General features: G+C 50.8%; 1 protein-coding gene across 1 annotated transcript in view; it reads right to left on the bottom strand.

Annotated features, from left to right (window-relative positions):
* Positions 1 to 12,066, bottom strand: part of TIMP2 (TIMP metallopeptidase inhibitor 2) — a 268,799-nt gene extending 256,733 nt beyond the window's left edge. Inside the window, exon 1 of the mRNA XM_086931076.1 lies at positions 11,249 to 12,066. Coding sequence (XP_086787202.1) covers positions 11,249 to 11,381 — 133 coding nt within the window. The 5' untranslated portion in view covers positions 11,382 to 12,066. The remainder of the gene's footprint in view (positions 1 to 11,248) is intronic.
* Positions 12,067 to 16,948: the final 4,882 nt, after the last annotated feature.

The raw sequence follows: 16,948 nt of genomic DNA, 5'->3' as shown, positions 1-16,948 counted from the left end.
TACCGGGGTGCATTGACCACCTACTTCTCTGGGTCCAGGTGCCACTGCACCTACTGAACTATTGATAACTACACACACCTCGGCATTGAGTCTCATTTGTACATAATCACCCCCCAGAAATGACACTGTCACTCCTAGAAACACCGCTAAGCAGCCTGTCACATACTAACTCATACATACCACGTATGCACGCATACAAGACACAACTGTCAACAGGTATCCCTGACATGCTGCGAGACGTCTGACCCAGGTATCAAGCGGCATACTCAGTGAGTGTGTGAGGCAATCCTCGAAGCAGTCTCCCTCACTTGTGCGCTCTTTGGTTGACAGCCTCAGTCATTAGGTTTGACTTACTGCTTGGAACATAGCTTCAGTCCTTGTACTCCAGCGCCACACTCTTGAACGTAGCATTTATGGGGAGGGGACGGGGGAGGGGAGAAGAGAGAGGAAAAGGAGAAACTGACTTTGTCCCGGAGAAGCTTCTCATTCACTGAATATGAGTTACTAGTTCCACCTCAGACATGGAATGGTTTTCCTTAAGAGCACAAGCATAATGAAGAAATAACCAACAGTAACCACTGAAAAAAATACATTAACCTTCGGTTCCGCAACTGCGGATCAATACCTCATCAAGGGTAGTAAGCACTATATAAATGCAATTACATTACAATATATAACCCCCCTTGCCCATTAATCTAATAACATAACACTCAGTGGCCGGGCTGTCGTAGTTCATTCAGGAGACATAATAATTCCTGTTACTGCTTGACAAACTTACACTCGCATAAGACAAGACTGCCACGGGTCATGTCCTCACCCAGTATCGTACAAGTCCACAGCAATAAACCACCCGTCACCAACTGAACAGGCATGAAATACCTGAAGAGCTCTGCCTTAAGCTGTTGACCAAAGGAGGACTTAAATTTAGTCCACCACTGTGGGTTCCAGCTAGCTACATACCATGACCACGTCTTGACCTATCAAAATGACAACCATATATAGAATTACATTAACAAAGTCTATCCCAGAAGATCTCCCCTCCATCTCTCCCTTCAAACTATACCTGCTCAGGACCATAAACTTTAAACAAAATATGAAGTAACCAGCAAAATGGACTATACTTATAAGATATAAAGGGACCTGAAGAGCTGCTCTAAGCTGCCTGCTTACTGAACATCATAATATGCCTGCCTCTCCCTCACACTTCATCATCTATCAGACAGGGTTGTATGAAGGAGGCATGCATGGCTAAACAATGCGTGCCTCTACCAAGCAGCCCTAACAATAAATGTGTCTAAGCAGCACATTCCTTTACCATGCATGCCTTTACTACGCAATTTTGAGGTAAAGGCATGAGTGGTAAAGGGATGTATGGTAAAGATCACACCTAAACCCCCGACCTGAGCCGTAAAAATTTCCCCATCCCCCAAGCTCTAAACACTACCCGACCCCTCCACTGAGCCCTAATCACTACCCAACGCCCCTGAGCTCTAAACACTACCCGAGCCTAAACACTGCCGACGCCCGAGCCCTAAACACTACCCTGACCCCCTCCGCCCTAAACACTACCACGACCTCCCGAGCCCTAAACTCTACCCTGACTCCCTGAGCCCTAAACACTACCCTACCCCTGAGTCCTAAACACTACCCCAACCCCTCCCTGAGCACTAAAAACGACCCCAACCCGAGCCCTAAAACCCACCTCAAACCCCTGAGCCATTAGAACTATCCCCCAACCCTTAAAAACAATTTCCCACCCCCCCCCAAAACCCGGCCCCAGCCCCACCTGAACTCACTGCATCCTCTTCCGATCCTTCCTGTTCCTGGGCCTGCCCATCCCAGCATCTAGACCGCGCACTGCCTTCATATGCATGCTTGAGGCATGCGTGGGTGAGCTTGCGCGGCAATGGCACACATGGCCTGCCTACGTTGCAAAGGCAGTTTCCCATTAAACAGTTAAGTGCTGCGTCCCATAACACAATAGCCACACCTCGGTGGTCGTTACACATGACATGGAAACACTTCCCACATATAATCAAAACAAAGGCAACTTATTTCCAACCATACACGACATGGTATAGCTTGCTACCCATGTAGGCAAGCCTTTCAGCGCTCCACATAGTGGTAGTTAGCGCTAGATTAATATTAGAATAAAATACAATACAATGGAAATTCTGTGCCAATGAGAAATTCCCATTGGACTTCATCAGCTGGGTACATTTTCATCATGTGAACAGAACATCTGGTAAAATAGGAGACATCTTCACCGAAATAGAGAAAGGCACAACTCTGGTTTTATTCTCCCTCAATAGGCGCGTCTGAGTCAGCAGAGCAGCTTATTTATTAACAAGCCTTTACATTTTTCGTGACTTTAATATGATCGCAGCGACATTGGAGTGACGCAGAATGATGACCATTCCGCAGGAGTTAATGAGGGCACCATAGACTTTAGACTGAATGGGGGCGCTGGGGCCTCAAGGGTGGTGGCGTCCTGTGCCGCGGTGGTGTTCACGTTACGCCCTTGCGTAAGAACACGGTGGGAAGGGGGGGGGGGGGTGGATCTTAGTCGGACATTCCTCAGCTGACAGTGCGTCAGCAGTTTCTGAGGTCAGGGATGGATGGCGCTGGGGTGGCTGTAAGAGGATGCTGTACTCCCAGGCCAGGGTTGGATGGCGGTGGGGTGGCTGTAAGACGATGCTGTACTCCCTGGCCAGGGTTGGATGGCGGTGGGGTGGCTGTAAGAGGATGCTGTACTCCCAGAACAGAGATGGATGGCGCTGGGGTGGCTGTAAGAGGATGCTGTACTCCCAGGCCAGGGATGGATGGCGCTGGGGTGGCTGTAAGAGGATGCTGTACTCCCAGGCCAGGGATGGATGGCGCTGGGGTGGCTGTAGGAGGATGCTGTACTCCCAGGCCAGCCCAGGGATGGATCGCGCTGGGGTGGCTGTAAGAGGATGCTGTACTCCCAGGCCAGGGATGGATGGCGCTGGGGTGGCTGTAAGAGGATGCTGTACTTCCAGGCCAGGGATGGATGGCGCTGAGGTGGCTGTAAGAGGATGCTGTACTCCCAGGCCAGGGATGGATGGCGCTGGGGTGGCTGTAAGAGGATGCTGTACTCCCAGTCCAGGGATGGATGGCGCTGGGGTGGCTGTAGGAGGATGCTGTACTCCCAGGCCAGGGTTGGATGGCGGTGGGGTGGCTGTAAGACGATGCTGTACTCCCAGGCCAGGGTTGGATGGCGGTGGGGTGGCTGTAAGACGATGCTGTACTCCCTGGCCAGGGTTGGATGGCGGTGGGGTGGCTGTAAGAGGATGCTGTACTCCCAGGCCAGGGATGGATGGCGCTGGGGTGGCTGTAAGAGGATGCTGTACTCCCAGGCCAGGGATGGATGGCGCTGGGGTGGCTGTAGGAGGATGCTGTACTCCCAGGCCAGGGATGGATGGCGGTGGGGTGGCTGTAAGAGGATGCTGTACTCCCAGGCCAGGGATGGATGGCGCTGGGGTGGCTGTAGGAGGATGCTGTACTCCCAGGCCAGGGATGGATGGCGCTGGGGTGGCTGTAAGAGGATGCTGTACTCCCAGGCCAGGGATGGATGGCGGTGGGGTGGCTGTAAGAGGATGCTGTACTCCCAGGCCAGGGATGGATGGCGCTGGGGTGGCTGTAGGAGGATGCTGTACTCCCAGGCCAGGGATGGATGGCGCTGGGGTGGCTGTAAGAGGATGCTGTACTCCCAGGCCAGGGATGGATGGCGCTGGGGTGGCTGTAGGAGGATGCTGTACTCCCAGGCCAGGGATGGATGGCGCTGGGGTGGCTGTAGGAGGATGCTGTACTCCCAGGCCAGGGATGGATGGCGCTGGGGTGGCTGTAAGAGGATGCTGTACTCCCAGGCCAGGGATGGATGGCGCTGGGGTGGCTGTAAGAGGATGCTGTACTCCCAGGGCAGGGATGGATGGTGCTGGGGTAGCTGTAAGAGGATGCTGTACTCCCAGGCCAGGGATGGATGGCGCTGGGGTGGCTGTAAGATGATGCTGTACTCCCTGGCCAGGGTTGGATGGCGGTGGGGTGGCTATAAGAGGATGCTGTACTCCCTGGCCAGGGTTGGATGGCGGTGGGGTGGCTGTAAGAGGATGCTGTACTCCCAGGCCACGGATGGATGGCGCTGGGGTGGCTGTAGGAGGATGCTGTACTCCCAGGCCAGGGATGGATGGCTCTGGGGTGGCTGTAAGAGGATGCTGTACTCCCAGGCCAGGGTTGGATGGCGGTGGGGTGGCTGTAAGACAATGCTGTACTCCCTGGCCAGGGTTGGATGGCGGTGGGGTGGCTGTAAGAGGATGCTGTACTCCCAGACCAGAGATGGATGGCGCTGGGGTGGCTGTAAGAGGATGCTGTACTCCCAGGCCAGGGTTGGATGGCGGTGGGGTGGCTGTAAGACGATGCTGTACTCCCTGGCCAGGGTTGGATGGCGGTGGGGTGGCTGTAAGAGGATGCTGTACTCCCAGACCAGAGATGGATGGCGCTGGGGTGGCTGTAAGAGGATGCTGTACTCCCAGGCCAGGGATGGATGGCGCTGGGGTGGCTGTAAGAGGATGCTGTACTCCCAGGCCAGGGATGGATGGCGCTGGGGTGGCTGTAAGAGGATGCTGTACTCCCAGGCCAGGGATGGATGGCGCTGGGGTGGCTGTAGGAGGATGCTGTACTCCCAGGCCAGCCCAGGGATGGATCGCGCTGGGGTGGCTGTAAGAGGATGCTGTACTCCCAGGCCAGGGATGGATGGCGCTGGGGTGGCTGTAAGAGGATGCTGTACTTCCAGGCCAGGGATGGATGGCGCTGAGGTGGCTGTAAGAGGATGCTGTACTCCCAGGCCAGGGATGGATGGCGCTGGGGTGGCTGTAAGAGGATGCTGTACTCCCAGGCCAGGGATGGATGGCGCTGGGGTGGCTGTAAGAGGATGCTGTACTCCCAGGCCAGGGATGGATGGCGCTGGGGTGGCTGTAGGAGGATGCTGTACTCCCAGGCCAGGGATGGATGGCGGTGGGGTGGCTGTAAGAGGATGCTGTACTCCCAGGCCAGGGATGGATGGCGCTGGGGTGGCTGTAGGAGGATGCTGTAGTCCCAGGCAAGGGATGGATGGCGGTGGGGTGGCTGTAAGAGGATGCTGTACTCCCAGGCCAGAGATGGATGGCGCTGGGGTGGCTGTAAGAGGATGCTGTACTCCCATCCAGGGATGGATGGCGGTGGGGTGGCTGTAAGAGGATGCTGTACTCCCAGGCCAGGGATGGATGGCGCTGGGGTGGCTGTAGGAGGATGCTGTACTCCCAGGCCAGGGATGGATGGCGCTGGGGTGGCTGTAAGAGGATGCTGTACTCCCAGGCCAGGAATGGATGGCGCTGGGGTGGCTGTAAGAGGATGCTGTACTCCCAGGGCAGGGATGGATGGTGCTGGGGTAGCTGTAAGAGGATGCTGTACTCCTAGGCCAGGGATGGATGGCGGTGGGGTGGCTGTAAGAGGATGCTGTACTCCCAGGCCAGAGATGGATGGCGCTGGGGTGGCTGTAAGAGGATGCTGTACTCCCAGGCCAGGGATGGATGGCGCTGGGGTGGCTGTAGGAGGATGCTGTACTTCCAGGCCAGGGATGGATGGCGCTGAGGTGGCTGTAAGAGGATGCTGTACTCCCAGGCCAGGGATGGATGGCGCTGGGGTGGCTGTAAGAGGATGCTGTACTTCCAGGCCAGGGATGGATGGCGCTGAGGTGGCTGTAAGAGGATGCTGTACTCCCAGGCCAGGGATGGATGGCGCTGGGGTGGCTGTAAGAGGATGCTGTACTCCCAGGCCAGGGATGGATGGCGCTGGGGTGGCTGTAGGAGGATGCTGTACTCCCAGGCCAGGGATGGATGGCGCTGGGGTGGCTGTAAGAGGATGCTGTAGTCCCAGGCCAGGGATGGATGGCGGTGGGGTGGCTGTAAGAGGATGCTGTGCTCCCTGGCCAGGGATGGATGGCGCTGGGGTGGCTGTAAGAGGATGCTGTACTCCCAGGCCAGAGATGGATGGCGCTGAGGTGGCTGTAAGAGGATGCTGTACTCCCTGGCCAGGGTTGGATGGCGGTGGGGTGGCTGTAAGAGGATGCTGTACTCCCAGGCCAGGAATGGATGGCGCTGGGGTGGCTGTAGGAGGATGCTGTAGTCCCAGGCCAGGGATGGATGGCCGTGGGGTGGCTGTAAGAGGATGCTGTACTCCCAGGCCAGAGATGGATGGCGCTGGGGTGGCTGTAAGAGGATGCTGTACTCCCAGGCCAGGGATGGATGGCGCTGGGGTGGCTGTAAGAGGACGCTGTACTCCCAGGCCAGAGATGGATGGCGGTGGGGTGGCTGTAAGAGGATGCTGTACTCCCAGGCCAAAGATGGATGGCGGTGGGGTGGCTGTAAGAGGATGCTGTACTCCCAGGCCAGGGATGGATGGCGCTGGGGTGGCTGTAAGAGAACGCTGTACTCCCTGGCCAGGGTTGGATGGCAGTGGGGTGGCTGTAAGAGGATGCTGTACTCCCAGGCCAGGGATGGATGGCGCTGGGGTGGCTGTAGGAGGATGCTGTAGTCCCAGGCCAGGGATGGATGGCCGTGGGGTGGCTGTAAGAGGATGCTGTACTCCCAGGCCAGAGATGGATGGCGCTGGGGTGGCTGTAAGAGGATGCTGTACTCCCAGGCCAGGGATGGGTGGCGCTGGGGTGGCTGTAAGAGGACGCTGTACTCCCAGGCCAGAGATGGATGGCGGTGGGGTGGCTGTAAGAGGATGCTGTACTCCCTGGCCAGGGTTGGATGGCAGTGGGGTGGCTGTAAGAGGATGCTGTACTCCCAGGCCAGAGATGGATGACGGTGGGGTGGCTGTAAGAGGACGCTGTACTTCCAGGCCAGGGTTGGATGGCGCTGGGGTGGCTGTAAGAGGATGCTGTAGTCCCAGGCGCAGCGCTAGGAAGTGAAGTCATAGAAATAACAGCACATTCAGGCGCCCTCTCTAGCACGGAGAGAATGATGGTCGGTGGCGGAGGAGGGGATGTGTAGAGTGGAAAGGAAAGAAAGGTTGGACAGAGAGCGTAAGAGAGAAGGGGTGAGACAAAAAGAGCAGCCTGTCTTTCTCCATGCACCTCTTGCTCTGTTTCGAGGAACCTGTTTGTCCCCATGCACTTCCTGCCCATCTCCATGTATCACGTTCTCCCCCACGTGCGCGATATGTCTACTTGTACCTGCCTATGTATCTTCCTGTTCCTCTCTGTCCCTGTGTGTCCTTGTCTCACACCTGCCTTGTTATCCTTCTTTCCTACTCAATTGCTGTCTCCCACTCCCTTAGCCCATCCCCCTGTGTGTCTGCCCATCCATCCCTCTCATCTTATTTATCTGATTCTGCCTTTGTTCCCCTCTTCCTTTATTTGCCTCCTCCATTCTCGCTCCGTCTGTGTCCCTGTGCCCCCATCTCCTTCCAACTCGTTCTTTCTTAGTCTCATTGACCCTCTGTCTGAATGTCTCCCTATCCATCTGTCTCATCCCAATTGTCTTTGTCGAATGCGTGCTTCTTCTTCAATAGGGCGCTCTGAGTACACAGAAGTGCTGCATTCCTCTGAGCGAGGGAGTTGCAGATACCCTAGAGGGCCAGCCTAGCACACCGGGTCACTGATGCTCCATGAGTCTGACGCTCCATTGGTCTGATCCATCATGGGTCTGATCTTCCTTCAGCCTAATCCTCTAGGAATCCAGACTTTCATGGATTCAATCCTCCATGAGATTCAGCCTCTCTGGGCAATATCACATAGGGTTTTAGGGGCTCCAGGCAAGAAGTATTTTGGGGGTACCAGTTTGGAACGATTTTGAAAATGAATTACCTGTTGGTTTATTTGTATTCAAGCCTTATGTTACCTAACTATATTGAATTATACACTAAAGGTTCAAACTCAAAAATACACAGAAGTGAGCTAGAAAGAAAGTTAACTTTCCCAGCAGGCCCCTTGGAAGGCGGGGGCCCTGGACAATTGCTCCCTTTGCCCATGCCTAAAAACTTCTATATCTGTGGGTCTGATCCTCCAGGCACCTGGCCCTCCAGAAGTCTGATCTTCAACCAGTGCGATCCTCCACAAGTCCGATTATTATAAATTAGTGCCCATTGTTAAAACGCTAACAACATTATGGCAAGATATCTGCTATTTATAATAAAACTATCCACCATGACCCTTTGTGAAAATAAGACTCATCGTGGCAGAACTGCATCCCTTCTCAAGATAAGACTAACAACTGTCATTGCAGAAAGACTGCTGCCAAGCAAGACGACAAGGGCCAAAGGACCATCATTATGACAAAACTCATGACAGTTATTTGGGCAGAAATTATGCCTAAAACCATGATTGGCTTAATATGCCTCCTTGCGGCAGAAAAAGGGCTCATCCTCAGGAAGGACATAAATGCACTGATCATACCTGGTTTGGAGCCCATGGTCATAATAAGACTAACCTTCTTCATGACAGGAGTGGTTCCCATGCTCTTTTTCATAAGGCGGCTAACAGCTGCTGCCATGATACTTATGACCTCTGGGAAGATAGTTCTAAACGCCTCACTGTGACAGATCTGGTGAACATCTCCACGATAAGATTATTGACTCCAACTGTGTCAGGACTGGTGACCATCCCCATACTAGGAAATAAGGAAATATGGTGCCACTTTGGCAGGGCAGGTTTCCTTCTTGATGATGTGACTAATGACTCTAATCATGGACCAGCTGGTGCCCACTATCATATTGATAAAGATTGTCATTGTGGGAGGATCACTCATTATCATACTCATAAGACCAACGTGCCGTACTGTGAAAGAAACAGTGACCTTTGTGATGTTAGGACTGACAGACTTATTGAGACAGGCATAATATCCAATGTTACATGGAGTTGGACGGACCACACCGACCAAAGAAAATGCCTTTAACACCAGACTATAGGACTGTGGACTGTTTCACTGAATGAAAAGCATATCGTTCACCCCCCACTCCACCATGAGGCGATCCATGTCAACTCTACAATGACGCAACCCCTGCACCCCTTTCCCAATCAAGTGTTCTCCCACTCATATTACCACTGAAGGGTTCCCATCAGCTCCCTTCCTACCTTCTTAACGAGGCGATCCATACCCCATTTCAAATGAACAAGTCCCTCACCCACCTTGAAACTGAAGCAACCCCAGATCACCTTTCAATTATACCATTCCCAAACCTCCTTCCCAATGAAGAGCCACTGCCCACCTTTCCATTAAACTAGTCTGTCAACGACTTTCCCACTGAAGTCACCCACGCTCACTTTCCCTTGAAGCGTCTTCTGCCATTTTTCAAATAAACTTGTCTCTGTCCACCTTCCCAATGAAATTACTCTTCCATCCGTACCGATGCAACGACTCGAGCTTACCTTTCATATAAACATGCCCCTCATACTTCCTCCCCATAAAGCGACACCTGCCTACCTTTCAGATAAAACCTGTCCCCATCCACCTTCCCTATGAAGTGATTCTCGCCCATAGTCACAATAAAGCAATCCCTACTCATCCTTCAGAGAAACCTTTCCCCATCCACCTTCCCAGCGAAGGGAACCCCGTTTGATTTCAAATAAACTTGGCCCCATCCACCTTTCAAATACAATTGTGCCCTTCCACCTTCCCAGTGAAGTCACTGTCACAATGAAGTGACCCCTGGCTAGCTTTCAAATAAACCTTCCCATCCACCTGCCCAATGAAGTGACTCTCGTCTACCATCACAAAGGAACAACCCCTGCTCATCTTTAAAAAAAATAGTTCCTGGTCCATCATCCCCATGAAGTGCTCCCTCCACCCATCTTTCCAAAGAAGCAAGCACTCACACAAGTTTCTATTTAAATGATTTCTAGAACAATTTCGCAATACAGAGGTCCATGCAACTTTTTCCAAATTGAGGGTCACCCCATGAAGCCTTCCAATGAACTGTTCTTGGGCTGGCCTTCAAATAAAGAAGGGATCCACTGCCAAACGTACTAATGAACTTCATCAAGACAAACCTTCCTAATAAAGTGGCTCTCTGCCGAACATTCAAAAAAGCATCCCCTTGCACATCTTTATCAGTCACCAACCAATCATCCCAATGAAGCCAAAGGACCCCTCTTCAAAAGGAAATGGTCTACACTCTTCCCCCACCAATCATTCCAAGTAAGCTAAATTACCATTCTGCATAATGTAGTAGTCTCCATTTTACACCCATCGATCATCCCAATGAAGCCAAACTGTCCATCTTCACAAGGAAACGGTCTACACTCTTCACCCACTGATCATTCCAAGTAAGCTAACTTCTCATTCTGAATAATGAAGTCGTCTCCATTCATCACCCATCGATCATCCCAATTAAGCCAAATCACCCATCTTCGCAAGGAATTGGTCAATACTCTTTGCTCACTGATCATTCCAAGAAAGGTAAATGACCATTCTTCATAATGGAGTGGTCTCCACTCTCCACATGCCTTTCCAGTGACACATCCTACAACCCACTTCCCAAACACAGCTTTTCTGCCCACCTAACAACTAACAGACTTCTGCCCACATTCCTATTGAATAGACCGTCACCCAATATTGAGGAAAACGTATCCTGCCCACCTTCATAATGAATCTATGTCCTGCCCGCATCATGGATGAAAGGATCTCTTGTCAACATTCCCAGGATCTACATTTCAAGCACAGCATGCATAGCTTCCCAAAGCAGTGGCTCCCTGCTTACCTTCCCAAGAGAACAGTCCCTTCTCTACCTCGAAATAAAGAGGCGCCTTGTACACATGACCAATGAGGGGATTCCCATTCAATTTTCCAATCGAGCGGTCCGCCTTCCTTTTGAAGCAATCTCCTACCCATGGGTAAAATGCAACAGTCCGCCAACCAACCTTTCCAATTAAACCCTCATTTGGTCACCTGCCCAATAATCTGCTGCCCCACCCCACTGAAATGAAGTCCTCTGCCTTCCCAGTGATGCCAACTTACACCTCATCCTACATGCACAGCTCCATCTGTCTTTCCAATGGAACAGTCCATCTCCTGAAAGGAGCCCGCTATTCATAGGTTCTAAATCATCGCTTCTTCCCTTGTAGCCCTCTGGATCATGGTCTTCTCATACGCTCCCATTCCTGCCTATCTCTAGCCCCACAGTCCCATCAGACGGTCTCCTTGACATATCACTCCTGGAAGAGATCGCAAGCGGCACTGGGGGCACTTACCTACATCTGCGTTGCAAAAGGCTTGCTGGGGGTGAATCGGGGAGCAGCTGCAGGCTTCAGAGAGATGATCCGCAGGCCAGAGCACAAGCAGGACAGCCAAGAAGGCAAAGACATCCCTCAGAGTAGCTGCCATCGTCTTTGAAGCTCTTGGGTTCAGAAAGGACAAGACGAATTCACCAATGCTGGCGATGAAGAATTGAGCTGATCAAAGTAGTTCACCTGAGGACTGAGCCGAGGCCACCAGCACAGGTCACAAGAGGGACCGGCAGAATGAAGCTACCACCGTAGACCAGAGCAGGACTAGACCCACCAACGCTGCCTACAAAAGCCTAATTAAAAACAGACTGTATCCTGAGCCAGCCCAGGCCACACCAAAACTTCTGTGCGAAGGAGGGTGGAAGACGCTCCTCTGAGGACAACACTCTCCTCAAATACAAACGCCCTCCCTCTGCATCAGAACCACAATCAAAAATAGAGAGGAAAGCAATAACCCCTCCAAGAATCCGGAAAGGGCGATATGTGGAGACGTGTGATGAAAATTGCTGGGGGATCGCCCGAGAAAGACTGGGTCTGACCAATCAGGCCGCTGATGGAGAGACAAGGCAGCAAGAGTGGGAGGACAGCCAAGGCATTCAGTGCTGGATCGGCGCTGGCGCTCGGGTCACACTGTCCACACTGTCCGTGTCACCTGAATGCTGCCTCTTCTGTCGCGCCTGCTCGCCGCTGCCTGCTCGCTGCTGCCTGCCCGCCCGCCTGCTGCCTTCTATGGACGTGTTTTCCTCCTCCTCTAGAGCCTGGCTGGCTTTTCCCTAACGGTCACAGGGGATTGTCCGCCCCTCCTCTTGTGGCAAAAAGCCAAGTACACTGTGTAGCTTGTGTGCAGCCACAAGCCGTCCCTTCTCTGCCCACTCCCTGCTTCAATCAGTCTCTCCCTCCCCAAATCTCTCCCCTTCAGTGTTTTCTGTTCCTCCCTTCTTGAGTGTCTCTCCTCCTCTTCCTCCCTCACAAGTCCCTCGCCCCTCCCTCTGTCTCCCCCTGCTGCTCAGCCCCCTTCAGCCTCTCCTCTGCTTCCCAGACTGTGCGTCGGTCTCTCTCTTCCCCTCCCCTCTGTCTCAGCCCTTCTCACTCTCTCATCTTGTGCCTCTCTTTTTTCCGGGGTCTCTTCCTCCTTGTCTGTCTCACCGCCTCCACCCCGCAGTCTGTCTCACGTGTTGTCTAATCAACTACTCTTTCTCCTCTCTGTCTCTCCCTCTGTCCCACTGTCTTCCACTAATTTGCCCTCACTCAGTATTTCTTCCCCATCACTCTTTTTTTTCGATGCACTCTAATGCCGTACCCTCCTCTAGCCTCTTTCTTCCCCATACCACGTCTACTCCATTCCCCGTCTCTCTTCTCTCGACTCTTTCTTCCGGATTCTCCCCCCTTCCTGTGTATCCTCTGCCTGCATTCCGCAGTCTCTCGCTAACCTTTTGCTTTCAAGCTCTCAATTACCTTTCCTTCCTATCGCAATCTGCCTTTTCCCACAAGTCTTTCTACTCTGTGTTCGCACTCTGCCTTCTCAGTTTCCTCCGCCTCTGTTTCACTGCCAGTCTTTCTTTTGTGACCTTCTCTTCCCCCTCTTTCATTTCAGTCTACCCTAATTTCTCTTTCGTCATGTGCCTCTCTTGTCTCGCCCTTCCTACCTGTCCTATTCCTCGGCCTTGAACCTCTCTCCATCCTGACTCACTTCCTCTGCCTCTTTCTTTGTCACTCTCCCACGTCTCCGTTTCCCCCCTTCGAATCCTGCAGTTTTGCACGTCTTTCTCCCAGTCACCTCCCCGTAAACCTCCCCGTAACCTTCTTTCTCTCTATTTCATCTCTCTTCTTTATTTTCCTCTTTCTCTTCCTGCCTACTTACCACTGACTCTTTAACATCCCTGCCTCTGTATATTCTATTTTACTGCTTTAACTGTTTATCTCTTTTTGTCTTTCTCAATGTTTCACCTTCCACTTTCTCCCGTCCCTCTAGGTGCGGTAGTTATCCTCTATTTCGGGTTTCTATACATTCTCTCTTCCTCATTAGGACGATGGGCACCAGTCCTGTCAAATTAAGGTGCATTCTTACTACCCTGTCGATAGGCAGCAGCCCTGTCACAATAATATGCACTAGTACTATCACGACAATAGGCTCCAGTCTTTTCATAATATGATGCACTGTTCCTTCTGTCACAGCCTCGTGAGGATAAAGTGCACCAATCACAAGCTGACAGTAAGCAGTCCTCATGGCACAGTGAGGCCCACTGCTCCTAAGACAATCATAGCCACCCACCCTTTCATCGTAGGACACGCTATTCCTATCACGACAATAGGCGACATATAAATGTCATGGGAATCTGCATTATTCGTAGAATGACTCTGAGCACCAGCCCTGCTACAAAACTGCTCTTTAGTCTTCTCGCAATTGTTGGAACATGAATGTGCCCTGCTTGTTAAATAGACGCATACCCTTGCCCGAGTGCCTGACGGGACTGCACGTGAAACTGGCGTCCTAACATTAGCTTTGGCTCTTTTGTCATACTAATCTAGGGTGATGCGAGGTCCAGAAACTGGTCATTGTGGGGACTGGCCCAGAGACGGTTGAAAGCATGGGCCCAGGGTCGCATCCTTTCAGGAGGGCACATGATACAACCAGTTATGTTCTGCAGAGGGTCTTCTTGGCCTGATTACCTTGAATATTTCGGAAACAGATTGTTTTAAATCCCGTTTTCCTTGAATGTATTTTTTTGTAGGTGATGCATGGGTGTCTATTACAGATATTTTGCAGAGAAATGTCATTTTTTTTAACATGATGCAACATACATAAAATGTTTCTTTTCGATCAAAACAGGATTTCACATACGAGAAATGGTTGGGGGGCAAGATTATTTTCCGTTCTATTAGTCAGCTGCTTCTGTATTAATATATTGAAAATACGTCACTATCCTTCAATTTTCAATGAAAACACATTTAGAATTTGGAGCAGTGTGCCTGAGCCCGGTCAGTGACCTGGCCAAAGAGGGCTTCAAGGAACTGAAACTGGATCCTAAATTCAAAGCTGTTCCGAACACAGGCTCCAAAATAACACTTGGCCCATGGCCCCCGAAATCCATTAGATGTCCGTGTACTGGACTACTGTCCAAGGCCTGGATGTATCACTGCCGGAACCTGTTCAAGGGCAATTCGGCTAATAGGGGCTACTGGTGTTCAGCTGTGGTAGTTGTGGTCATTTGCTTCTGGTGTCCTGGGACCCGTCCAACTATGACTCTGCAATTGGGGCCAAGTGCAACCCTTTCTACATTGTAGTGACACAGTCCTATCACTACAATGGTCATTTGTATCCATATGGTGGGCAACAGGCGTAACTTGGTATCAGAACCCCTTTCTGAGGACCAAGGAGCAAGTAGGATCTACTTGGCCCACCAGTGAGGGTTGAGGCCTTTTATTCCTGATGTCGTGGGGCTCGACCTACTATGGGTCCGGAGTATCTGGGCCAAGTAACACTCTGCCCAGCACTTGACTCTCATTGGTAGCACCGGTCAAGCAGTCAAAGTCTCTTCAAGGGCGATAGGTGCCAGGCATACACAGGCTCATAACTCAACACATGAATAGTAGCAGCATGAAGATGAATTTCTAATCAAATACTAGCTTTTATGAAATAAGGAGTATTTAATTCAAACACAGAAAGCATGCACAGCACAGTAAATAATCCACACAGCTCTCTTGAGGTCAGAGTGATAGCACTATCCAAGAAATGATCCCTGAGTCTGCACACACACGCAAGTATCACACAACATCTGGTGCTATATGCACTCCATGCAGACAAAGGGTGAAGTACACAGTCATAGAACTTTAAACAAGTGGGCCAGGAGGACCCCCTCCAGTGACACTGGTAAAAAGGCATGTTCACATTAGTGATTCTACTGAACACAAAAATATTACGCTGCCACCACGGTGATCGTGTCACTTGACTCCAGGTAAGGGCAGTAGCGCTCTACCTTCATGAAGGAAGCACTTGGTTCCCCTCTCCCAGTCTAAGCAGATCAAATTATCATGAGCCAGGCTTAGGCCATGGCACACACGCATGATACCATGTTCGACCATGACCAAAAATCAGTATAAGGGATTCAGATATCCATGCAGCTGGGCATTCATTAAATGGGTGCATTTCCATCACCGTGCAGGGGACCTTTTCATCCCAACACCTGGGGAGAGTCATTAGTCTAATAATGATGACGTGATTAGTATTATCATTACAGTGGGGATCAGAGATGTCAAGAGAAGGGGTAGTATGTTTGTCATGATGATAGATACAAGCCCTGCAATGATAAACCTCATTTGGCCTACTATGACTGGTGACACCCATCGTCTCACAATTAGCATGAAGGCTGCACACAGGAGTTGATGAGTCACCTACAGTGTGGGTGGAAGCCTCCCACTAGGTACTTGTTAATGCTTTTGGAAATGCAGCTCTCAGCTGCTGTCTAAGAGCTGAGAGAAAATGAGTTCCAGATTGCCCATGAATCATCAAATGTATACTTATTGCCAGTGGACCTGAAAACCTGGCACTAGCCTTTCATACATATGCTCAGTGAAAACATAACCAAAACATGTTGTTTTTCTGGTCAGAAAACGTCCTCAAACAACTTCCAACTTCAAAAGTTTGACATGGCTGCAGAATCATGCAGCCAGGGTCTACCACAGCTCCTCAACTGTCAGCAATTCCACGTCCATCTCCATAGAACCAATCTTGGCTGCAAATGCAGTAGCACTTCATCACATGCAACTCTCCATGATCAGTAATGGCTCTCAATATATACGTGTGCAGTAGCACTGATTTTCGTATTGGACCAGACTCTCCAGGCTTATTTTACACTTAGAGCCCGATTACAAGCTGGGCGGTTAATTCCGTCCTGTGTGTAAACCCCTGTTTATGGAAGCGATGGCATTACTACTTTGTTTCTATTTAACGCATCCCATAAATATTGGATGTATTAAATAACCCAACATTTTCTGTATTTCAGCAGGTCAAGCTGCTGAAATATAACAGGGGAAAACATACAATATCTACTGTATCATGCAGATTTTGGTGTGTTAAACATAAAAATCTGCAGGTTATTCCTCATAATAGTTGTTATTTATCGCACCTGATAAATAACTTGCCCCGTAGTATCGTTATTTATCAGGGGTGATAAATACCACCCCAGCTTGTAATCAGGCCCTTAGACTCTGGCAAGGGTGCTGTTTGATCTCCTGTTGTTCCTTCCATTCGGCTCCTTCATATGCTCTCTGAACCTACTCCACTTGGTAAGAGTTAATAGTTTTTGTTGAAAACATACTTTACATTCTTTATTCAAATGTTTACTACAACCCTCAGTGTACTCACTTCCAAAAAATGTCTCCAGGCCTATTCCTTTCAAATTTATTCTAAATGCAGTGGCCCTGTAGACACATTTAAATCAAGGGTCTGCTGAATCTCAGATTCAAGAGTTCCATCCACTACTTTGGATCCTAAAAGCTTGGTAGCAGAAGGGATGTCATACTTACATACTGTGATTTAGTCAAAAGAGAACATCCAGTTTCACAACCCACCTGCACCTGAATCTGCGTACACTCCATCTTCATTCGTGGAAATTGAGCGGCGATAGTTGAATAACTTTTATATTCCTTCCAAGATTGGTGATG

Source organism: Lissotriton vulgaris, chromosome 7 (genome assembly GCF_964263255.1).
Source record: "Lissotriton vulgaris chromosome 7, aLisVul1.2, whole genome shotgun sequence".
NCBI lineage: Eukaryota > Metazoa > Chordata > Amphibia > Caudata > Salamandridae > Lissotriton > Lissotriton vulgaris.
This window is presented reverse-complemented; position numbering and strand designations above follow the sequence as displayed.